Below are 25605 nucleotides of genomic sequence, written 5' to 3'. Positions count from 1 at the left end.
TTTTTTATAGACCAAAAACTGTGTGAGAAAATGTAAGTTGTACTGGGAATTATTTTCCTCCTTCAAGATAAGTCATGGAAGCAACTAGTATTTTTTACAGGCAAAGTTTCACTGCAAATGCAACTATAATAGAATAGCTCTGCCTTTCAGAAAATAAGTAAATAATTTCCTCATCTTCAAATTAGAAAGCTATTTTTTAAATTCTACATCTGAACAGTATTACAATGAAATAAAAATGGAGGACCAAACTTGGCACTTTGGTGAACATGCTGATTGATTATAGTTATTTCTCAGAGCTTAGGGTCACATTTTAGCTTCACAATCCCACTGTGCTATACATACCTCAAGACACTGTTCACTGCACAGAATTTCACCCCTTTCAACTTTTAATCTAAGGGATCCCCCTCTGAATAGCACTGTACAGAAATCTAAATTCGTTCCATCTTCCTGTTCAACACATTCCCAACCTCCTCTTTCCTTAAAAACAAAACCCACATCCATCTTAGTGCTTCTCCCCATCTCTTCTGCTTAGCATTGATCTGAACAATTGCATTTAAAAGAAAGGATTTTTAGGTTTATATACTATTCAGTAACTAAGCAGTCTGCACTGCACACATCAATCCATGGTACCCAAAAGTATCTCCAAAACTGCAATTCTAGATGCACATTCCAGCTGCCCCCATCCTGCAACAAGATCTGGGCCTTGCGTAACTCCTCTGACCTCCAAATTTTGCCTGCATAGAAAGGGGACTAAGCCACACAGGAGAAACAGACTCAGAATCACTGAGTCTAAGAGTGAAAGGAACCAGGATACACCACCGTAGTTCAAACACCACTAAAAATCTCTTAGACCATGCCATAAAATGAGATCTTTCTGTTCTAGCTATTTCATCCTTTCCCGTCTTCTCCTCACCCTCTATTCTTTCTCATGGAGCTCATTTAAAAAAAAAAAAAAAAAATCTAGCACCCCTGCATCTCATCCCAGCTCCATAGCAGCCTAAGAAGGGACTGGACTAGATGCCAGCAAGAAAATAAAATACAGAAAATCTCTGTTTTATTGGTGCAGTCTGACTTGTGGCTGAATACAAATGCAGCTAGAAAGCAGACAAACTATTTTATTCAAAGCTGCAAATGTGATACATGGTTTGGATTAGGTCCTACAGAAATAAATATTCCTGGCAGACCAAGAATCAAGCAAGTCAGAATGATCGTAATGACAAAGTACTGAGAGGCAAGTAGGTCAGCATAGAAGAAACCCTCCCCTCCCTAATCTATTCAGAGGAAAAAAAGCATTTCTAATAAAAAGATTAGGAAAGAAAACAACCTAAATAGTCAGAATATGATTAAGTTATGCCTTAATTTACTGTATAGGCTTAAATAATGCTCCTTCTGACTCTCTGCAAATTTTCACTGACCGTAGAAAAAACTAAAAGGTTTACTTACAAAGAGTAAAATTTGTTCAGATCATTTTTCAGTCTCTAGAAGCCCATATTCATTCTTCCATCTTAAAGAAAGATGATAGAAATTGAGGGGGGGAAATTCAACTACATTGTATTATGTAGTGGGTTGGGTGTTTTTTCAAGATTTCAGCATACCTCCTGAAGTCCTTCTGAGGACCACAGTCCTCAACTGCCTGCATAAACAAATGGTGATACAAAAAATAATCGTGACTTATCTCTTGTGACTGCAAGTCAGTTTCCAGTCCCTGGTCTTCTGAAAAGAGCTTGCAAACTTAACTCTCTAAACTGTGACTTTCTCCAAATGAACTACCAACTTTTAATGGATGCATTTCAGACCAGTTGAATAGAGCTGACTCATTTTTAGACTGTCAGCCAATAAACTTTCCCCCAGTAAAATAACTCAAATTACCTTTCAAACAGCACTTTCAGTAACTACAGGTTTTCATCCATGCACTGAAATATCAGTAGACTTAATCAACAGGCACCACAGAATCTACTACTGAAACTGCCTTCATAAATAGGTACTGAATTTTCCAGTCAGTTTCATGTAAGTAAGCAGCCACCTACCAATATTTCAGCACTATTTTGTCCTCTGTTGTACACTGAAATGATACAAAATTGTAAAATGTGAAGTTATTTTCACTTCTTCAGTTCATGATGAAAACACTGATCAAAATCATAATTGTATCTAGCAAGAAACACAACGGTTTTCACTCACGTTTTTCTTCTGCACTGGAACAAAAAATGAGAACTTCGACATGGTCACCAAAAGCCCATAGGTCAGGCATCAGAGCCTCTCCTCAACTAATGCTCTTCCTTCAAGGACTTACCTGGCTGTTGGCTGGGTAGGAAGGGGCTGAGCCTATTCTTTTGTCTTCACGGATTACCTAAGGGGACATGGCCCTCACTTGGATCCTGTAACCAGAAATCTGCAGTGTGGTGCCTCAACCAGAGGGAAGCAGAGCTTGACCTCCAGCACAGACCTGGCATTTGGACATTTTCCAATTCAAAACATTTGCTTGCTTTTAAAAACAGATAATTCTACTCAGTCCTGCCAAAACCATTGTCTGTAGATAACGAACATTATACAAGAAGCCCTGATTGACATGAAATCCAATCATAATGACTCTATGAAAACTATAGCTGCCTTATCCACATCAGGACTTTTCTACTGTTAGTAAAATCCTAGGCACTATGAGACAATGAAGCTGAGAACCTGACTTAATGGAAGTTTTGAGTACCTAGATGATTCAAAGTTGAACTCTTGCCACAGATGGAGTAACTCACTTCATTTATAAGAGAGTAGTAGCAATATGTTTATTACAAGGCCAGGGTGGACAAAGCCTTGGGTGACACGGTTTTACTGTGAGGTGCTCCTGCCCAGGGCAGGGGGGTTGGAACCAGATGATCTTAAGGTCCTTTCCAACCCTAACTATTCTAAGATTCTATGATATAAAACAGCAATTTAACAAAGTTTGAGAGTAAATACAACAGTGGTTTAGCAAGATTGGAATGCAAGGTACACTTGATGATTATTCACTGCATAGAGGGCAGGGTCAAACAAAACTGTCAGGGAGACCCTCCTGTTGAGTCATGAGGTCCAGAAAGAGCCCCCTTGCTTTCTAAACTCCTCAGAGAGGTGTCTAGGTGCATTCAGGTCCAGGTTTAGTCCCAGACTTGGTCAACAGTTTACATATAAAGGATTATATTTGAGCAATCAATCCTTTATAGCACTTAGCTAAGATTTCAAAGTTTAGCATGACATTAATCACTTACTGAGAATCTGTTGCAGCAAGGAATCTCTCAATGTCAAGGAGTAACCTTGAGGGGCATTCCAACTCAAGATGAGGTCCTGGTGTGCAGCCTGCTACCATGCAGGAGAGCTCAATGGGCCCTGGGATGTCCATTGTTAATATGGAATAAAATCATAGAATCATAGTTGTGTTTGCATACTAATATGCAAATATAAAATAACTGCATTACTGGCATATAGAAATTTATCAGAGGACTTTGGCTGTTTAGACACCCAAACTTACTGACGCTTGATAGGGTCAAAAATAGACACTATTAATCAGACAAAGAGAAAATACAGACTGCAGTTTTGTTAGCCAAGAACATCAGAAGGCTCAGAGTTTACTCAAAGCTGCTAACTTGGTTTAAAACTACAAACCAACTTTGTCTTAAGGAGGGTTTTATCTGGCATTAGTTGCTACAGGTGAACTAAGATACAGTTAAACACATATTTTCTTTTCCCTAATGAAGACACAACCACAAGGAGAAAGGCCAGAGAAACAAAAATATTTGTTAATCACCAATGTGCCTTCAAATGCATTAATCTGTATCTTAAAAAGCATTAATCTTGCTGAACTACTAGAACTATGAAATACATATCTGCAGAAAGTAAAAGCCAAACCAACCCTGAACAGAGACAAAAAGAATACATTTTTTAAATTATAATAAATAATCATTATTTATTTTGTTACTTCTCTCTGTTCATCCTCATATTTTCTACAGATTATCATCCTTCCCACACTGAAAATCAGCACAGCAACAATTTATTGCTAGTATCTACTAAATTACCATTTAGGTATTCCTACTGCACAAAAAAAAAAAACAGGTTGAGTTATGCTACTACTCACTACTAATGAAATTATTGGTTTACTTCACAAAAGAAATCCATTTTTATGATTTGCTCTCTCATGCTAATTTTCAAATGGCAATTTGCAGTTATTCATCATAATCTCTTCCCATATCAATTTTTTCTACTAGATGGCATGAGATGAGCTGTCTACTGTGAAGTATCAGTACAATATCCATACTAATGCTATTAAAGTTAAAAAAGCTTCTTAAGAGATTATTACAACTTAGTGCATTCATTAAGGAAAAGGATTCAAAGTGAACTTTACTCTGATTAGACTCTAGATAATCCACAGCAAAAAGAGCCATTATGAATGCCTCAACTGCAGGAAATGTTTCTATCTTATTAAACACTATGGCACTCAACCACAAAACCCAGATCCACAAAGAAGCAGAATTCATCAGCTCAGCCACTCAAGGAAGTGCCTGTATTTATCACCTTTTCCATTTTAATCTTTTACTGTTGTTGGTTTAATGATTTCATTAAAATACATAAAGAAGTGGGCATAATTGCACCATTCCTATATAGGAACTGGGTCTTCAGTTCTCCAGTCCCTCCTTAGGATGCTACCCAATAGAAACATCTTATATTTGCAACTCATCTTCCAGCAGCAAGTCTGATGACCACTTCAGCAAGTGACTCCACATACATACGAACACCCATACACACACAATAGCACATATGGAATCTGGCACTGTCTTCACACAATAGCCTACAAACCAAAATCCTGCAATACTTCACATATGTGCTACGATATAGTTGCAATCTAAAGAGATTTCTCCTTTCACTGAGGCACAGCAGAAAGCAAGATCTCTCAGTTCTCACAGCACTAATTCATAGTTGAACTGAAAGAAGTTGTATACCAGGACATCGTTTTCCATGCACACAGAAAAATTGAAGTATTAACATCTGCACATCACTGTGATTGCCGTAAGGCTTATATATCTGCCAGCAAATTAAAGCATACATAAACTAGAATAATTTCATTCTGGCATGAAATGTGACATCTCCAAAACAAGAAGCTTCTTATGGCAGCAACAGTAGAACTACTGCTTTAATTATTACCCATTATTGCTCGCCTGACCCCTCTTCTCATTAGGATCATATAAGCAAGTCCTATTTAATCACTTCAAGCAAGTTCCACAAGTATGTTTACCTTGTAAAGACTGGAGAAAAGCTCTAATTTTTCTATGAAATATTTCAAAACTAAATCAGAAGTTACCCACATTTCTTGTAGAGGACAAAATAAGATTCCCAGCAATCAAAAGAAATAAAAAGCTCAGTTCATTAAAAAAAAAAAAAAAAAAAATCAATTCTGTAGTGTTCAACAGTAACAGAAAAGAGCAGCTACTGTTTTCATGTCTGAGCTCTAATTCTCACCCATGGAAATGAAAGAATTAAAAAAGGATTTAAAGATGCACCACTGCATAAATATGCAGTTACCTCTGCCTCCTGTTAAACAAGTGTCAGGTGTTTCCCCACAGTTAACAGTGAAAGTGATATTTGGATAATCAGCATGTATTGTTAACCTCAGAAATTCAAACCACGACTTCTGCAGAATTAAATCCCACGGACTGTCAGAATGTATCCAGAGCTCTGAATAGGTAAAGTTGTAATTCCAGGAGTGTATTAATATTGCAAATGAATTTGACATTCATATGTGTACTGCCTGTCACAATAGCTATTTAGAACAAAGTGTTAGAAATCCAATGAAGTCTACCAACCTCCCACTTTTAAACAACAGTAAATGATTCCCCTTTCATTTGGAAGCTTACATTGATAACATCACCAGATTAATTTTCACCACTCATCTGTATCTCAAATTTTCTGAGTTCTTTTCATTAACTACAACTCATCTGCTCTGTTACTTTTACATATACATATGCATGTCTCTTTTGACTATTTTCACAATATTTAAAATTGTTGCAAGTCCATTCTGTTTTCCTCAGTCTGCTAAACACATACACTGTTCAGCTAATCAGTAGAGCCAGAGAATCATATTTCCAAGACCTTATTTTCACATTCGGAACAGTTTCAACGATTTCAGTTCCTAGTGCCTAGTTCACTAAGCAAAATAAATAAACACATAAATAAATTATTGCTTCTAAACCGGCAAAGTATCAGAAAGGCCTCCAATAATAATTTCATGGAAATGTAGTTACCCACACTGAAATTGTGTATCTCAGGGATAATTCCACAGCAGACAGTGCCAAATGTCAGTCATTACTCATTGTACGAGAGACATCACTATCTGGCCAGTAATTCAGGGACTCATTCTACATATCTTTATCAGGCAATTTTAATTTACATAAAATTTAATCCATAAACATCATGTATATTCATTAAAGCATGTAAACACCACGAAATTGCTTGATACAAATGCCTTAATCTTAGTCAATGAGAATTCCATTTAACTTCATCAGGAGTTTGGCACGTGGGCTACAACAGCATGTCCCTGGTTAAAACAAGAGACATTTAGTAAAGCCAAAACACAAAAAGAATTTGCTTCCAGTAGCAAGATGGTGTATGGTTAGCGCTATACAGCATGCCAAGTTACCATTTTTCCTCCAAAAAAGAGTCTCGTGCTCTGGTAAAACATGGGTTTGACACTCAGTGATGCAAATGTGCCAGTGGTGATGGTTGGTGATAATGTAGTCAGCTATGTTGTCTTTAACTCTCTCTGAGTCTCTAATATAGCTAGGGCAGAATAAAATACCTAACAATTCCTTTTCTGTGTGTGAATTAACCTCAGCAAAGGGGAGGAGACCCTGCTGAGTTCATTATATTGAATACTATATTTGTCTCTGAAACTGCATTACATTAACTGAGAATAATGCAACCCTTATTTTTCATACATATAATAGCTTAATGAGCCATTAAAATGTCCAGTATTTAAAGCATACAATAAGATCTATAGTTTAAGCTTCAGAAATCATCCAAATATCTTACAAGTGCTAACAGCACTATTGAGAGGAGAAATCTAGCCTTTTTTTATTTTTTTTTTAATACCTGTTTCATTCTATTTCACCAAATGCATTTATTTACAAAGAAAGCAGGAGAAATCTGCAATACTGAATCAAGTCATCTAAGTTTGGAAAGTCAAAACAGGAACATATATGGTGAATAATACCCTGCTTCTCAGGTCTCAGGAAATTCAACTCATTTTCTCTTACACTTTCTCTAGTTCATTAATCAGAAACGTCTTCCTTTCTCACTGATCAGATTCCATAAGGATTCTATCCCCTTGGAAGCCACAGTATCCATCCACAAAGGGGCCATGTGCTTTCGCAATGACCTCCAGAGCTCCCAAAGTTTCATACAGAACTGCGTTTAGACCTCACGAGAACTCCCCGGTACTCATGGAGCCTGTGAGTGTAGACAAGGGAGCCACTGGTTCAGCCTCTCCACTTTTGTCTGCAAATCCCAAAACATGCAAATGTGTGTCTGAAAGCTTACTACAACATAAGCTTACAACTGTTGCCAAACATTAAATCTCAAAGTGAAGCCCTTGTCCTGGTTCCAGCTGGGATAGTTAATATTCTTCCTAGTAGCTGGTGCAGTGCTGTGTTTTGACTTTTAATCTGAAAACAACACTGATAACACCAATGTTTTCAGTTGTTGCTCAATAGCACTTACCCTGATCAAGGACTTCTCAGTCTCATGCTCTGCCAGTGAGGGCCATAAGAAGCCGACAGGACACTTGACCCACACAGTCCAAATGGGTATTCCATACCACAGCATGTCATGCCTAGTATATAAACTGGGGGCAGTTACCCAGAAGGGCTAGGGCACTGCTTGGGTTAGGCTGGGTACTGCTCAGCAGGTGGTGGTGAGTGATTGTACCGTGCATCGCTTGTAGGTTTGGCGCTTTTTGTTTTACTGCCGTCATTTCCCTTCTCAGTATTAGTGTTAATATTATATTGTACCTTATTTCAATTACTAAACAGTTCTTCTCAACACACAGGTTTTATCTGTTCTTCCTATTCTCCACCCCATCCCATTGGCAGCAGGGAGGAGCAAGCAAGCGGCTGCGTGGTACTTAGCTCTGGCTGGGGTTAAACCACGGCAGCCCTTCCTATCACACATACACAACACACCCATGTTTGGGCTCTTAGTCTCTTATTCTCAGGAGGCAGCAACCACAGGAGGAAAGCTCTCAAATCACCAGTGGCCAGCCAGAACACGGGCTGGATGTTCCAGAACATTCCCGTCAAGGAACAGAGTGCCCCGAGCCGCTCACATCGCTCGTTTATTCAGCTCGCAGTTAAGTGGGTTGCCCTGCAGCAGGCCTCCTGCACCCCCACAAGCCCTTACCGCGCACCTGCACCCCCACAAGCCCTTACGCGCAAACACCCCACACCGCACCCGACTCCCCACCGTCCTCCCACCTCCGAGCTGCGCAACCCCGCCCACCAGCGGAAGTGACGTCAGCGGCGCGGAGAATAGGTGGCCGTGCTGATTGGCTGTTGTGCGACAAGGGGCGGGTCGCGTCGCTGCCGTTGGTGCGCGGATTGAAGATGGCGGTGGCGGGTGAGAGCTCGGTCCTGTCAGCTGAGGTGAAGGCGGTGGCCGCGGGCTGGATGCTGGAGTTCTCCTGCTGCTGCCTGTGCCGGCACTTCGGGGGCGGGTGCCCCGCAGAGTTCCAGCGGTGGAGCGACGTGGCGCATGGTGAGGGGCGCATCTGTTGCGGTTCTGAGGAAGTGGGAGCCCGCGGCTCTGGAAGCACTGTGTCCCTGCGGAGTGTGAGGAGTAGCTGTTTTTATCACAGTAAAGAGTGTCCTAAAGCACTAATAGTGCTTCTGCACTTAGTATTTCGTGTAAGCACGTTTTATACGTGCGTATAGCCTTCTAATGACTGTGGTCGCTAGAAGGTTTTCAGCTCTTTTGAGGACTTAAGAAGATTCTTACAGTACAGGGTTGTCTCTTGAGGCTGTCTGCTGGCATCAGCAACGTTTGCACATGGTGGTAATGAAACAGTGGAGGCTGATTTTTTTGTTCACTTACTTAATCCACTGGTGTTTGAGTTTAGTGTGCGGTATGGCCGCTGTGCTGGAGTGGTGTAAACTAATCGCAGGTTTGGGGAATTTTAATGTTTTGGTCGAATGTTTCCAGGGAGGGAAACAAGTTGAACTATTCCAGTGACCTGTGGTTACTGAGCTGCTGGGTTGAGGGCTTTTAGATGATGAGGTGAATGCAGGCATTGGTGTTAATCTGTCATCTCAGTTCTGTGAAGCTTAAATGTATAATGCAGTTACCTATGTACTGTCAGTGCTGATTTAAGCTGAGGCCTCATATGCTGAGAGTTCAAAACTACAGAAAAGTTAAAGAGGGTTTGATGAAGAGATGTAAATGTGCTAAAAAACAGGGTGGAATTGCTTAAATACAGAGAGTTCCCTGAGTTTGTATTCAGGCTTACGGTACAAAACCTAGAAAAAGGTATTTCAGTTAACCCTTGTCTAGCAGATAAAGGTGGAATAAAGTCTAGTGATTGGATTTTGAATGAGTAAACATGCATTTTAAATGAAAAATACTTAAGAGTAGTTAACGGCTGGAAGCAAATATCCATGTCTTTTGACATTTTGTTAGAAATTTTCTTTCCTGAAGATACTAGGCTGGAGCTTTTGGGGCTTTTGGTTTGTTTTGGTTTTGCTTTTTCTGTGTCGTGCGTGTATTCTTGGTTCAGGTTAATGTGAATGTGTGACTTATTTAAACTTTTGCAAAGAATGGAATACAATAGCACGTGAGAGGTAAGAAATCTAAAAATAATATAACAAAGTACATTGAATGGGGTGCTGCTTGATTAAATGATTAATGGGGCTTTTCCATTTGGCTTTGGGATTGTGGCTCAGTGGGGAAGTTGTACTGAAATTTCACCAAGATGTAGGATGGAAGCACTCACTGTAAACACAGAAGCAGATTGGAATATTTCCTGAGAAGAACAGGAGGAGTTTTTAGGACCATATTGATGGAAATTACTAAACTGAGCAAAACACAATGTCCCATGGAGCTGGAAACTAATAATGACTTTGGAATTTGTTCCTACTTTGTTTAGCAACAGAGGAAAGTTGGGCGTACTCATGCTATAGGATTACAAAGTCATAAGTGTAAAAGTCTATGGAAAAAACTAAGCACAGGCATAAGACTGCATTATAAAAGTCAGTGTAGTTTTTTTCATAGAAATACAGAGGTACAACTGTTGCTTATGTCGCAGGGAGACCCTACTGTAATAATGTATGGCTGTCAACAAGAAGGTCAGTTCAAACAGGAGCAAGTGCAGAGAAGCAAGGTGGCTAAGGGAACAGGACAAGCTATTTTGTTAGGTAATAAACAGTATTGCCATATAGCTCAGTATACTGCCAAATAGAAATAGCTACTTACCTGGAATTAAGGATTTAAAGACAGCATGGGAAGGTCATATGCTCTGCCTATGTCATCCTGCCATGACAAGGTATTGTGGTCAATATATCTGAAAGAGCTTGTGTAGGTATCTACATGGTAAGGACCTGGATTTGTAGAGTATCTAGTGAAAGACTAAGATGAGAAATAGATTTGAGTGGCCATGGGGAGGAAAGCTTGTCATATAATTAAGGGCACTGCTAACTAAATAACAGAAACTGCCTTGGGGTGGAGAAGTAGAAGAGTCTAGAGAAGTACTAAGGCTATGTTTCTTTCTGTTTGTCTGCATTACCTGTGGGTAATTGCTGCTACGGACCTGCTGTCCACACAGTAAACCCTTCAAGGTTTCTGTTTCCCTTTGAAGTAGCTCTAAAGGACTTCAATATGTATACTAAAGATGGCTCCATTGTACAAACTGAACAGAAAGTTTGCATTTTAAGTGCAAAATTTAAATTTAAAAATGCACCCCTGCTCTGAGCTAAAGCATTAAGGTAGGTGCATCTTAAAAGAACAGAGAAAACTGAAAGATCTCAAGCTATTTGGCAGCTTTTAGCTTGTGGAATTCTTCAGCTGCAGTATTCTGCTGGCTTCCAAAATCTCCAAGCCCTGGCTCCATGTTCAGGCATTATGAGAGTGCTTGTCTCCATCATTGAACTCATCCAAACTCTTTGAAATTGAACTCTCGTCAGCTGTGGAAGATGCATGAATTTGTGATTATAATGACTGGCACTTCTGTTCTAAGCAATGTGCTTTTACTTCCTATTTTGGCTATAGGAATTAAAAGCTCTGTCATCATTGAAGCAGTTGTAAATGTGTTCTTCCAAGCCCAAATGACATTATCCTGGTAATCATTCGGGGCTGTTTTAATTACTTTGTAATTTCATGCTTATCCATTGTCCATAGGTGACTGTATGCTAATAAGCAAGCAGGCTAAGTACTGCTTTCAAGTAGAACAGTGTTATGTGCCCTAGTTGTCATTGCAAAACTTGGGGGTCCCATGCCCTGGAATCCTGGCTTTTGCTAGGTTGACACAGAAATGTGTACATAAAAGCTTCCTGAAATAGGGTGTTCAGTCTGCAACTTGGATGAGTCACTTGAGATATTATTCGCTTTTCATTTTGAGTGTTTGTGTATTATGCTGTCAAGATAAATTACTATATTCAACACAAAAAATATGAAGTTCACAGTAAGCCAGCATGATGGAAATAATCTCGTGATGGCTCCTATTCTAAAATATATAATAATGCTTGTGAGCTTCCAACCTTGCAAGGAAGATTTCCCTTGTAGGTTTACATTTCTGACTAATCTTGTAGCTTTTGCTGCTTTTGGTCTGGCAGTTGCTATGGCAACATGTAAATATTGCCCATCTGCATACGGTTCATGTTTTGTGAGCATTCCATATGAATGTTCCTGGAGCAGGCAATTGTCTTTCATAGTAAGTTACCCAGGAAAATAAAACTTCACTTATGTATGTAAAATATGGTGGTCTTCTAATTTGATGATACATGCCTGTGATGCATCTTACCACTTCTAGGCTACTGTTGTGAACTGCAAGAGAGGAAGGTTTTTCAGGTCGAATACTTTATTATGATTTAAGTTCTTCTAACATTGACAGATATTAACTAAATGCTTTCATCTGTTTCGTAACGAATTAGAAATTTAGTAGATTATTAAATCTCATAACGTAGTGCCTAGCATATTTCTAGCCACACTGTGGCAGTGCTGGAGCAAGACTGACTTAACTTTTCTTTTCTAGCTCTTATTAATGGCCTCTCGAAAATACCTGCACATCAGGAAAAAACGGTGTATCTCTGTCAGCTTTTGATAAGGATTGCAAAAGGAAAAAAACTTGGTAAATACTTTTTTTTTCCTTCACATGTGTAAATAGATTTGCATGAATTTGCACAGAGCTATATTATATATGCTAATACCTTTATCTACAGTAAAGGCTATGTTTCACATAGTCTTACTGTACATATGTTTATGTGTATCTAATAAAATGTCTGAACTCTACCTTTTGGATTATCTTTATTCCACATGTATGCAGGACCAGTGGTATTCTGTGCTGAGTGATTCCTACAAGCAGTGGGAATAAGAATATGGATGAAAAGGATGGCTTCCCTTGTTTCTTACAGAAGGCTGTTAAGGCTTATAGCTGGCTGCAGGTCCTTGGGACTCTTACTGTCATGTCTTCTGTTTGGCTGTATTTACAACTTGCTGGTTTAGCCAGACTGACTTTGCTCAAGTTTCTGGAAAACTTAACTTTTGCTGATAGTTTTTACTGCTTGATAAAGCTCATTGGAATTTAAGGTCTATAAAACCAGTCTTGCCAGCATGAGCATGGAAGAAAAAAAGTGTGACAGAAAGGATTGTTTTTATAAAATGAAATTTCTGATGTTACTTGTCAAGTAATAATACACTTCTTCATTTAGTTCAACTTGAAGTATTTTAAATATTCAAATCTGGTTCTCATCATATACAAATTATGCAACTTTGCTGATGATGCTTTAAAACTATATTGTTGTATGTAACACTTGTCAATATAAATTCAGTGTCTGGTTTTTGTCTAGCGGTGTAGAGAATGACCTGTATGGTAAGGAAGATTGCATGTGCTTAAGTGGGTATTACATCAGATGTAGTTGCACAATATACATGGAAAGCTAATACATTGTGTGGTAGCTCTCCTCATTTGTTTCCAGTTATTAAAATAATTAATCTCTATTGAGCCTTAAAGTAGAGTAGGCTGCTTCAGATGCCAGCTCTTTAAGTTAAACACTTTGGTTTTACAATATTATAATAACCTTAATATGAAGTGTCATTACTTTATTGAAACAGTAAGTAGGGAAACCAGAAGTGTGCTTTGTTATTGTTTTTTTTTTTTGTTTTTGTTGTTCTGTTAGGTTTTGTTCTTTTTTTAAATATGTATATCTATACATATGATACTATTTAAATTTTCAGTGTTTGTCTTCTACTGTAGTGGGTGTCAAATATTTTTTATATTTTCAGCATTGCTTAAACTGTTTACAAACTGTCTGAAAATTACTGTAAGAAATAATTTTGCTGTGAGAGATTCTGCTATGTCATCTAAAATTAAGGAATAAGTAAGGCTGTGGTTCAGTGAACATCTTAAACTAAGCTGGCAGTGTCACAGAAAGAAAAAAAGCAGACTTGTGCATCTGCCATCTCCTGCATCTGTTATGTTGGCATACTCACTTGTGCAAGTGGGCAGTGACCAGACTGGGAAACTGTTCCTAGAGTGTTGAGGGTTATTTGGCTGGGCTAGATTTCTGCCAAAACTGCATCCTGCTTGCTGGGAGTTTGCACAAACCTTGATGTTGGCACAGCAGCGCTATGACACAGGAGGTTGTTCTGCTTTTTCTGTGTTAAGCTGTTTGAATTTCCCTCTCACTTTAACCCCTTCTAATATAATGAAAAGTAAAAACACAGAAATATATAGACTTGAGGGAGAGGGACCACAAAAACCAAACAAACCTTAAGACAGTGGTTACATTACAAAATTACAATTACCAATACCGAGTGTTTTGATATCTGATGCCAAACTTAATGCACTGGTATTGCTAACGCCAGCCCAAATACAAGATGCTAAACTTAACACTGTTGCAAGTTTAAGTGAACAGTAAATACCAGACATGTAACCTCCCTTAAAAATGCAACAGTAATGTTACTAGCAAGGGCAGGAAGAGCCAGTCTCTCTGAAAAGGAGGCATTTAACTTGGGTCTCTTAAACACACTTGAAGAGAGAGACTAAAAAATTGAGGAAAAAAGAATTGAAGTAGTGTATAGTGTATATTACTTTATTGTGGATGAATAATATATTTAGCTTTACCCTTCAAATTTTTAAAGTACTTTTTTCTATTTCTTCTCTTCCCCTCCCAAAGAATGCTATTTTGAAAATTCTAAAAGAATTTCACCTTTGGAATCTGCTCTGTCTTTCTGGACTTTACTTGAAAGGGAAGAAGTCGAACTGGAAAAGCTTCATAAAGATATTCGTCAGTTGATTCAAATTCAGGTTTGTGTGACTTAAAATGCTTTAGGGTGGTATTCTATTAATTCTGCTAAAACAGGGCTCATTTTACAAAAAGTTTTGGCTATTAGCAGGCTGAACTAAATTTTCTAAGTTTGATGTACTTTCAGTACAGAGTAAATAGATCTGTACAGCAGACCTTTTCCTGTCTAAGTTGGTTCCTGTTTGTCCCAATTCAAAATTGTTTCAAAAGCTGCCAATCTTAAAAAAAATAAATTTAAAACCATTTGTATCTTGAGCTTTTAAATATATTATTAGTAGCTTTTTTGTTTTTTCTTTGCTTAAAAATAATTATTTGTATTGGTAAACCTTTGCTATTGAACATGTGAAAACATGTTGACAGGTACTGGGACTGAAAATCTGGGAAAGATGAAAGCAATACTTGGTAGGTAAGTATGGGACATTTTAAATCAGCGAGAGTCCTTTTAAAAGCCTGGCAAAAAGGCTTTGGGCCTTTATGAGTGAGGTTTAATGCTATTTTAGAACTTTTAAAACTAGGTAATTGTTGGTAACCCTTAAACAGATAATCTTCTGGATTTTGGAAGCCTTACTATTTAAGTGTGAATTTTCTTTTTTTTTCTTTTTGAATTTTCTTTTTTTTAATCTCTGAAATGTATTTCAGCATGTCTTGTAATTATATTTGTTGTAGATTGTAGCAGTCTATATGGAAAATGGATATTTCAAGGAGGCTGCTGAAGCTCTTGAAAGGCTGTTTACAGACTCAGAATCGGATAAGGTAATAACTTGCATTAAGCTCTTTCAATTTAAGAGGAAAAGAGAATGAGTTTCCAAAGCTAGCAAACGATACATGCAGAGCTCTGTTGTGATTGCTGCTTCTGCAGTCACCTACATACCTGTGGCACTTATGGATACAAAAAGAAATCTGTAGGTAGGGGACTGATAGAAATGATGGGTGGTGTGGGGGAGTAAAATGTTTCTAGCAGCAGTTGTTCTTCACTGTGGACAGCATCAGTCTGAACTTCATCTCCCATTTCACGTAAGGTGTCACTACGGTTTCTGTGAGTCTGATATTGCTGTTTTCTCAGAGTAAAGACAGTATAAACATGCTGATAGAGGCATAGAAATTCCCAAGTAATCAGTCTGACTTTCTCTGAACCATTACAGTGCACTCTATTTCTTCTGATTACTGTTCTACATACTAATGCATTCTGATTACTGTTCTACATACTGTTAGCATCTGTAGTATAGAGTGAATATTAGTATTCCTTTATCTGGAAAAGATAATGCGTAGGTCAGGCCACCTCCTGGTTTGATGTTGACTACATAATTCAGAAAGATACAAGTTTGAGTGTGTATCTCTAAAAGAATAGCTAGTGCACACACCTGAATTTGCTGGGGTGGAGAAAAGAGCAAAGGACTATAGGCAAAAAGAAAAGTTAAAAATGCTGCCTCTATCTTCCGCTGGTATACTGGGACACGTGTTCTATATCAATAGTTCCATATCTGTAACAAAATCTTCAGATACACTCTTCAGATATTCGGAAAGTATAGTCTGGTAGAGTACTCGTTCATAAATAAGAATGCAACCTGTACATGGAAGTTGATTGTTGGATGTATTTGTCTCTTAAGATTTAAAGTGGTTGGTAGACAAGATGTAAAGTTATGTTTATCAATATCAGGGTGTCCTTAATGCTATGGTACTAAATAGTCCTTTTCCTGAACATTGTGAACCCCTTTCAGTGGCAGTCTTTTTGAGGCAGTAAATGAGAAAAGAGAACGCAGTAATGAATGGCCTTTTCTTGGTGGTTTTGCTCCTTTGACAATCTTGCTTTTGGTGTTATACCTAAAGGGTATGAAAATAAGGATCTCTGGAAAGTTACATTTAACCACTTACTGAGTAAACTGGTATTGTGCCTAACTGACTTCAGAACCCTTTCGAAAGGTAGCATGAAGTTGGATAGGTGTATTCAGAAAACTCTATAATCATCATGTTTAGCTTTCTGTATGTCCTGTTTAGCATAGATGCCAAGTTTACTATAGGATACATTTGTGTTGTATTAAATCTGTGTTTTTCTTAGCCTTTAAGGATGAAGCTGGCAACTGTAATTAAAAGCAAGGATCCGTATGTTCCTCTTCTCCAAACCTTCAGTTACAATGTTTTGATAAGTAAAATCAAGTCTTACATTGAACTTTTCATGAAAGAAAATGAAACTAACTTCTTATTACAGGTATGTGAAATACATTTTCAAATCTTATTTCAGAAGAGGTGCCTGATAAGATTAAATAGGTTTATACTTTTGTATAGGTTGTTTAGACAATATTCAGTTACTGTATTAGAAGAAAAGGAAGTTTTTCTTTGTATTGTCTCAATTAAAAGAAAGGTTGAATGTATGTTTAGGAGAAAGTAGGAGTAAGACTCCTCTAAACTATCTTTCATGAATGTTTTTTCCACCAGTTTTGATTAGAAAAAATAGTTAAGAAAAAAATAAGTAAAATGAGGTCCATCATTACTGTGTGCTTAAGAGAAGCAGTTTTGATCTCAGGCTACTTAAAAGATAATAAACTATATATTTGATGTTTATATGAATTTTCATGCAAAAACTGAAAGTTCAAGACCTGTTAATTTGACTGAAAGATTTAGGAATGTCAGAGGAGTTAGTAGATGGAAGATTGTTATTGCTGCTTTCCTGTAAATAAAAACTCCTTACAAACAGTCTTGCTCAGAAGTGGTTTAAGATGGGCAAGAACAACATTCCTCCTTCAGCTCATCTTCAAGAGGATTGTAAAGAATTTCTCTTATGTTTACTTCCTATAAAAGAATATTGAATTACTCAATTACAAAAGTGCAGACATCTAAAGGTAATAAGAAGTGCATTTTAAATAAACAAACTTGAAGTTCCTCTAGGGTTTTCATTTTCTTACCAGAAAGAGAGATTAGAGAACTTATACTTTGAATGCATTTAATAAGGAATACCTTTTAATAGTTTCAGCTGTCAGTTTCCACATTTATTTTTCAAGGCTATTTCTTTGAGTCTGAGAGGAAGTGGAGATTTGGAGGTATCAGGAAAGGCCTGAAACTCCATATTAGCTGACCTAGGCCCTCTGTTTTGCACCCCCATTGCCTGCGCATTTGTCATGCTGTTTGCTAATGTTGCATATCTTACTTCTGAAACCTTTACATTGGACTGAGTTACTTTGTGGAGCATTCACACTTCTGCTCAGAGATTGCACAGAGCCCCTTGAGCCTGGCTGTGAATGTTTCTTGGGAGGGGGCAGATACCACCTCTCTGGGCAGCATGTTCCAGTGTTTCACCACCCTCATTGGGGGGGGGAAAAAAAACCCTTCCTTCTACCTAAATCTACTTTTTTTTTTTTTTTCAGTTTAAACCCATTACCCCTTGTCCTTTCGCAGCAGGCAGGCCCAGCTAAAAAGTTTGTCCTCGTCTTTCTTACAGGCCTGTTGCAATAAGGTATCCACAGAGCCTTCTGAACAACTCCAGCTCTCTCTGCCTGTCTCATTAGGAGAGGTGTTTCAGTTCCCTGAGCATCTTCATGATGCTCGAGCAGGTCCATGTCCTCCTTATATTGTGGGCCCCCAGATCTGTACTCCAAGTGGGGTCTTACCAAAGCAGAGCAGAGGGGGAGAATCACCTCCCTCAACCTGCTGGCTAGGCTTTTTTGAATGCTGCTCCGGATATGGTGGCCTTCTAGGCTGCAGGTGCACGTTGTAGGGTCATGTTCAGTTTTTCATCCACCTGGTGGATCTATATTGCCTACTACTGTTTAGTAGGCTGCTTTTTCTAGGTTATTGTCAAGGTTGGAATCCACAAGCCGCTGGCCATCATATTTGAGAAATCATGGCAGTCAGGTGAAGTTTCCGATGACTGGAAAAAGGGAAATATAACCCCCATTTTCAAGAAGGGGAAAATGGATGACCCGGGGGATTACAGACCAGTCAGTCTCACCTCTGTGCCTGGAAAAATCTTGGAGCAGATTCTCCTGGATGGCATGCTAAGGCACATGAAAATCAACAAGGTGCTTGGTGACAGCCAGCATGGCTTCACTAACGGGAAATCCTGCCTGACCAATTTGGTGGCCTTCTATGATGGAGCTACAGAACTGATGGACAGGGGTAGAGCAGTTGATGTCATCTACCTGGACTTGTGCAAAGCATTCGACACTGTCCCACACGACATCCTTGTCTCTAAATTAGAGAGATATCAATTTGATGGATGGACAACTCGGTGGATAAAGAACTGGCTAGATGGCTGCACACAAAGGGTTGTGGTCAATGGCTCAGTGTCCGACTGGAGACCAGTAACAAGTGGTGTCCCTCAGGGATCGGTGTTGGGACCAGTCTTGTTTAACATCTTTGTTGGTGACATGGACAGTGGGATTGAGTGCGCCCTCAGCAAATTTGCCGATGACACCAAGCTATGTGGTTAGGTTGATACCCTGGAGGGAAGGAATGCCATCCAGAGGGACCTTGACACACTTGTGAGGTGGGCTGATGGCAACCTCATGAAGTTTAACCATGCCAAGTGCAAGGTCCTACACCTGGGTCTGAGCAATCCCAGGCACAGCTACAGGTTGGGCAGAGAAGAGATTCAGAGCAGCCCTGCAGAGAAGGACTTGGGGGTGTTGGTTGATGAGAAAATGAACATGAGCAGGCAGTGTGCGCTGGCAGCCCAGAAAGCCAACCATATCCTGGGCTGCATCAAAAGGAGCATGACCAGCAGGTCGAAGGAGGTGATCCTGCCCCTCTACTCTGCTCTTGTGAGACCTCACCTGGAGTACTGTGTGCAGTTCTGGTGTCCTCAGCATAAAAAGGACATGGAACTGTTGGAACAAGTCCAGAGAAGGGCCACAAGGATGATCAGGGGACGGGAGCACCTCCCATATGAAGACAGGCTGAGAAAGTTGGGGCTGTTCAGCCTGGAGAAGAGAAGGCTGCGGGGAGACCTCATAGCGGCCTTCCAGTATCTGAAGGGGGTCTATAGGGATGCTGGAGAGGGACCCTTCATTAGGGACTGTACTAACAGGACAAGGGGTAATGGGTTAAAACTTAAACAGGGGAAGTTTAGATTGGATATAAGAAGGAAATTCTTTCCTGTTAGGGTGGTGAGGCACTGGAATAGGTTTCCCAGGGAGGTTGTGAGTGCTCCATCCCTGGCAGTGTTCAAGACCAGGTTGGACTAGGCCTTGGGCAATATGATTTAGCGTAAGGTGTCCCTGCCCATGGCAGAGGGGTTGGAACTAGATGATCTTAAGGTCCTTTCCAAACCTAACGATTCTATGATTCTAAGTTTGCAACTCCCACTGTTGATGAAGCTATTGCACTTCAGAAAGCTCTTGTAGGTTAGCTGCCCCAAGAACAGCCTGCATGTAATGCCTTATGTCCTAGGTTTAGCAGTAGCAGTCAATTTTTCTCCTCCTTGGTAGCTGGTGCAGTGCTGTGTTTTGACTTTCAGCGTGGGAACAGTGCTGATAATACCCATGTTTTCAGTTGTTGCTAAGTAATGTTTACCCTGACCAAGGACTTTGAGAGGCTCATGCTCTGCCAGGGAGGAGGGGAAGCCAGGAGGAAGCCGAGACAGGACGCCTGACCCAAGCTAGCCAAAGAGGTATTCCATACCACAGCACACCATGCCCAGGGGGGTAACTGGGAGTTACCTGGAAGGACACCGGGTCTTCTGGGTTGGACTCGTTTTTCGGTGGGTGGTATTGTATTCTCTTCCCTTGTTATTTTCTCTTACCATTGTTGTCATTGGTGGTAGCGGTGGTGATTTGTGTTGTACGTTGTCTGTTGGACTGTTCTTGTCTCAACCCATGGGAGTTGCATTCTTTCAATTCTCTTCCCCATCCCTCCAGGAGCAGGGAAGGGGAGGGCCCCTTTGGGGGGGGGGGGGGGGGGGTGGGGGTGTGGGATGCAGGCCTCCGATTGTTTCCAGTACCACTCATTGGGAGTGAGTGAACAAACTGTCTGGCTAGGTTAAAACCACGACAGTTCCTTTTGGATGTTGGTGGAGACATTGCTGTTATCTTGTCGATCACATCTGTGGGGATCTGTCTTCGTCCATCTTGCCATTTTATTCCCAAAAATTGAATCTCCTGTGCAGGTCCCTTGACCTTACTCCGTTTTATGGCAAAACCGGCTTTCAGCAGGATTTGAATTATTTTCCTCCCTTTCTCAAAGACTTCTTCTGCTGTGTCGCCCCACACAATAATGTCATCAATGTATTGCAGGTGTTCTGGAGCTTGCCCCTGTTCCAGTGCAGTCTGGATCAGTCCATGGCAAATGGTAGGGCTGTGTTTCTACCCTGGGGCAGTCAGTTCCAAGTGAACTGGACACCCCTCCAAGTAAAAGCAAACTGTGGCCTACACTCTGCTGCAAAAGGAATGGAGAAAAATGCATTGGCAGTATCATTCGTGGCATACCACTTGGCTGCCTTTGACTCTAGTTCATACTGAAGTTCTAGCATGTCTGGTACGGCAGCACTCAATGGTGGTGTGACTTCATTCAGGCCACGATAGTCTACTGTTAGTCTCCACTCTCCATTAGACTTTCTCACTGGCTATATGGGGCTATTAGAGGACGAGCAGGTCCTGCTGATCACTCCCTGACTCTCCAGTCTACGGATCAGCTGATGGATGGGAATCGGGGAGTCTCGGTTGGTGTGATATTGCCGCCGGTGCATTGTTGTGGTCACAATTGGCACTTGTTGTTCTTCAACTTTCAGCAGCCTCACAACAGAAGGATCCTCTGAGAGACCAGGCAAGGTGGACAGCTGCTCAGTTTCCTCAGTCTCCAAAGCAGCAATACCAAAAGCCCATCGGTACCCTTTTGGGTCTTTGAAGTACCCTCTCTTCAGGTAGTCTGTGCCGAGGATGCATGGAGCCTCTGGACCAGTCACAATAGGGTGCTTTGGCCATTCCCTCCCAGTCAGGATGATTTCAGCCTCCACTACAGCCAACTCATGGGATCCGCCTGTCACTCCAGGAACATAGATGGGTTCCACCCCTTGACAGCTTGATGGCATCAGGGTACACTGTGCACCGGTATCTACTAGAGCGTTATACTTCTGTGGGACTGATGTGCCAGGCCATCTCATCCACACAGTCCAGGAAATCCAATTGTCCCCTACCTCCACCTGGCTGGAGGCAGGGCCCCTCTAATGGTCATCACAGAATTGGACACTTAAGTCGTGTTGAAAGGGATTATTCTTCGTTATCACAGGAGCTGGAGTAAAATCAGCTCTTCCACTCCATCTGGGAAACTGCTCACCAGAGACTGAAGCCGTAGCTCTCATGGGATGATCAGTCTTGGCCCTTGCTCCCCTCTTCAGTTCACTCACCCATTCCTCCAAAGCTGAAGTAGGTTTTCCATCCCACTTTGTCATGTCTTCTCCCGCAGGTAAAACTATAGGGTAGCCTGTGGCATATACCTCCTGTATCTCCTCTCTCGAACAATAGGACGCCTTTTGTTAATAGCTGAGATGTGTGTTGGTACACGTGAGGTACTGGATAAATCAGATAGATCGTCCCTCAATTGTTTGAGGTCCTGGGACAGTTTTTCCACAGCTGAGATGATGGAAGGGGTGAGATTGTCTTCGAACTCTTGGAGTTTATGAACCATTTCATCCACTGTTAGTGGTACTATGTCATTCCAGGTTACTGTTGCCAATGAATGGGCATATGATGATTGTGCATTCCGTGTAAGTTTTCGCCACATGGGTCGTGTACGTTCAACTTCATCTGGATCTATGGGCATATCCCCGTTATTCAGCTTGATGTGATAGATCATCTCTACGATGGCTGATTCCCTCAGAGACTGGATGCCTTTGTCTATAGTAGTCCACTTGGCCGAACGACTCATAACATCGTCCTTTTATGGAAACCTGTCTTTCACAGCTGCCAAGAGCCGCCTCCAAAGACTGAGGGACTTTTTCTCTCTTGCAATTGCTTTGTCAATTCCCTCTTCTCTAGCTGCTTGGCTTCTGTACCTTCTAGTTCGTGACCATCGGCCCCATTGTCCCAGCATCGGAGTAACCAGGTGATGATGTGCTCCCCTGGTTGACGGGTAAAATCTTTTCGCATATTCCATAGCTCGGTTGAGGTCCGAGGTCGAGAAGTCACGTCGTCTTCTTCTTTGTCATCATGTGATGATGACTCCTGATCAGATGCTAGACCGGGTGGTGAATACATTATTTCTTCATCTCGCTTCACCCTTCTTGCCTCTTTTTCGCTTTTTCTCTTGCGTACAGGGGCAACCAATATTAGTACGAATTGGTCCTCTAGTTTGGCTGCAGTGATTATCATGTGGTTTGAGTAGCGACTGTACTTGTCGCTGGGGGTGATTTAGCTGCTGTGCTTGGAGCTGGGGTAGCTGTGCTGTGTGTTGCAGTCGAAGTTTGAGCAGCTGCTGTACTTGCCACTGGGGTAGCTGCGCCGTTCATTGCAGCCAAAGTTTAAGTAGCGACTGTGCTTGTCGCTGGGGGTGGTGAAACTACTGTGCCTGGAGCTGGAGTAGCTGCGCTGACTGTTGCTTTGCCCTCAGATTTGCCGACATTTTTTTCCTTTTGAAGGTGCTGGATAGTGTTGAACAAGGCCCTGTAAGCATAGGCCAAGCCCCAGCACGTTGCCATGATTTGTCCATCTCTGGTATGGCCAGAATGACCACACACCTCATTTAAGTGTTTTACTAATTCTTCTGGATTTTGCAGTTGTTCGGTGGTGAAATTCCAAAGTCCTGGAGGGGCCCACTGGCCTAGGTACTTGCCCATACTATCCCACACACCCTGCCACTCATGACTGTCCAGCCTCAGGGAAAATCTCTTGGTCCTCCTACATCATCATTTGACCCCAGACAAGACCCTAACCTGATTCTGCTTAACTCTTGAAATCAGTCGTGGGCAAAACACACTCTGTATGCGTGCCAGCATGGTGATTCCCATCACGATCAGCAAACACGTCTCAACAGCATTAAAAGGCCATTCAAAAACTTCAAAACTCTCAAATGATGCTGTAAATGGTCTGGGGGTGGGACTGGGAGGGTAAAGGAATGTTTCCTTCACAGGTTGACCCCCTGAGAAGGAGAAAAAAAGATGTGTAATTGCTAAGCACTTTTATTATATACCTCTCAAAGTATAAAGGTGGTGATGACACTGGGAACATAATGCCAGATCAGTTTCATGATCAATCATTCTATTGTATTACAAGTCATTACCATAAAGTACAGTGAGACAAGAACCTTAGCCCAAGCCCCACACTTGAAAAACACTTAATACAACAACTACGGGCTCAAAGTAAGGTACCATATAATGAAACCATGAGGTCAAGAAGAACAACTTTGAGAGCCAATAAATCAGCACTGTGACAAGTGGCTGTTAATCCAGACACATCTGTTGTTATCTCAACCCTTCTGTGCCCCACATTGGGTCCAAAAAAAAGGAACTGTCATGGTTTAAACCTAGCCAGACAGCTTGTTCACTCACTCCCACTGAATGGTGCCAGGCTGGAAGCAATTGAGGCCCAGGTCCCGCTGCATCCTCCTCCCCCCCCAGGGGCTCTCCCCTTCCCTGCTCCTGGAGGGATGGGCAGGAGAATCAAAAGAATGCAACTCCCATGGGCTGAGACAAGAACAGTCCAGCAGACAATGTACAACACAAATCATCACCACTACCACCAATGACAACAATGATAAGAGAAAATAACAAGGGAAGAGATTACAGTACCACCCACTGAAAAATGAGTCCAACCCAGAAGACCCCGTGTCCTTCCAGGTAACTCCCAGTTACCCCCCTGGGCATGGTGTGCTGTGGTATGGAATACCTCTTTGGCTAGCTTGGGTCAGGTGTCCTGTCTTGGCTTCCTCCTGGCTTCCCCTCCTCCCTGGCAGAGCATGAGCCCCTCAAAGTCCTTGGTCAGGATAAACATTACTTAGCAACAGCTGAAAACATGGGTATTATCAGCACTGTTCCCAGGCTGAAAGTCAAAACACAGCACTGCACCAGCTACCAAGGAGGAGAAAAACTGACTGCTACTGCTAAACCCAGGACACCTTACAAGGAAGAAAAACCTATACTAAGCACAGTTATTTTATAAGTACAATTTGAAGCCTACTCTTAACTTTTAAAGCACAATATAGTGGATTTTTATTACTACCATCAGCCACTGTAAAAGAGCCAGTGTTTTGAAAATTTACAGCTGAAAGTTGTGGAAGTTTGGATAGTTATGAAATTTCTGACAGTGAAACATTTTCTTCTGTGATTGAAAGTATTCTATAACCAGAATACCTTCTAGTACTTACATGGATGAATGAGTGAATTAGGGAAAGGTTTTGTATTATCTGACTTTTATAAATGTTGAGAGACTCTGCAAGCTACTGTGAAGGACAGGTTAAGATTTCAAGAAGACTGAAAACTGGATGAATGACAGAAAAACAACAGGAGGCAAAAGCAAGCCCTGGAAGAAGAAATAGGTGAAAACAGGAGCAACTGGCTAAGCAGAAAAAGATGTAATATTTAGCCTGTAATGGATCTGTCAACTTAGTAACATTTTGATCTGTTTTGCAACACCTAAATATCACTTGGGGTTATATAGACGGTGTTGGATAGAAGATGGTTGGCTCTGCTTAGTATTGGTTGTGCACAACCAGGTTTTATTTTATGGCTTAGGTAGTAAATATATCTTAAGATGCTAGGGAAGAAAGTTGATAGCAAAGTGGCAAAAGCAACATCATGTGGACTAATTTTAGGGGGTGGGGAAGCGATGGGTCATTTATTATAGCAAGTAACTGGGGGGGAATCTGGGGAAATGCAGGAATCTTACAATTCTCTGGGCATTCTATAAACAGTAATGACCTGTTCTCCTCTTGGGAATTGAGAAGAAATAATCTGCAATTAGAAGTTTAGGCAGGATGTAACAAAATTCTTTTGTTAACACAGGAAGGGTTATGCTTGATCCTGCCACGTGCTATAGAACTAGATGAACTTGCAAGGCCTGTCAGTTTTCAGTTTCTAATCTAGTTATATTAAACAAACTTTGGAGTACTTTGATAGTGTTTGCAGTCTTAGCAAATCTCTGCAATGTGTTTCACACATCTA

At 40.8% G+C, this 25605-nt stretch overlaps 1 protein-coding gene across 4 annotated transcripts in view; it reads left to right on the top strand.

Moving 5' to 3' along the window:
• Positions 1-8586: 8586 nt before the first annotated feature.
• TERF1 (telomeric repeat binding factor 1) overlaps positions 8587-25605 on the top strand; it is a 29105-nt gene continuing 12086 nt past the window's right edge. For 2 of the 4 annotated variants that reach the window (XM_062633196.1, XM_062633193.1), the window contains exons 1-5: positions 8587-8766; positions 12251-12346; positions 14394-14524; positions 15189-15275; positions 16579-16728. In XM_062633196.1, coding sequence (XP_062489180.1) covers positions 8616-8766; positions 12251-12346; positions 14394-14524; positions 15189-15275; positions 16579-16728 — 615 coding nt within the window. In that variant the 5' untranslated portion in view covers positions 8587-8615. The remainder of the gene's footprint in view (positions 8767-12250; positions 12347-14393; positions 14525-15188; positions 15276-16578; positions 16729-25605) is intronic. The other 2 variants (XM_062633195.1, XM_062633194.1) reach the window with 2 other exon arrangements.

Source organism: Pezoporus occidentalis, unplaced genomic scaffold, assembly GCF_034315485.1.
Source record: "Pezoporus occidentalis ecotype Australia unplaced genomic scaffold, CSIRO_AGI_Poc_V1 ctg4, whole genome shotgun sequence".
In the NCBI taxonomy this organism is placed as follows: Eukaryota; Metazoa; Chordata; class Aves; order Psittaciformes; family Psittacidae; genus Pezoporus; species Pezoporus occidentalis.
The sequence above is the reverse complement of the archived record's forward strand: the minus strand, read 5'-3'. Positions and strand labels throughout refer to the sequence as shown.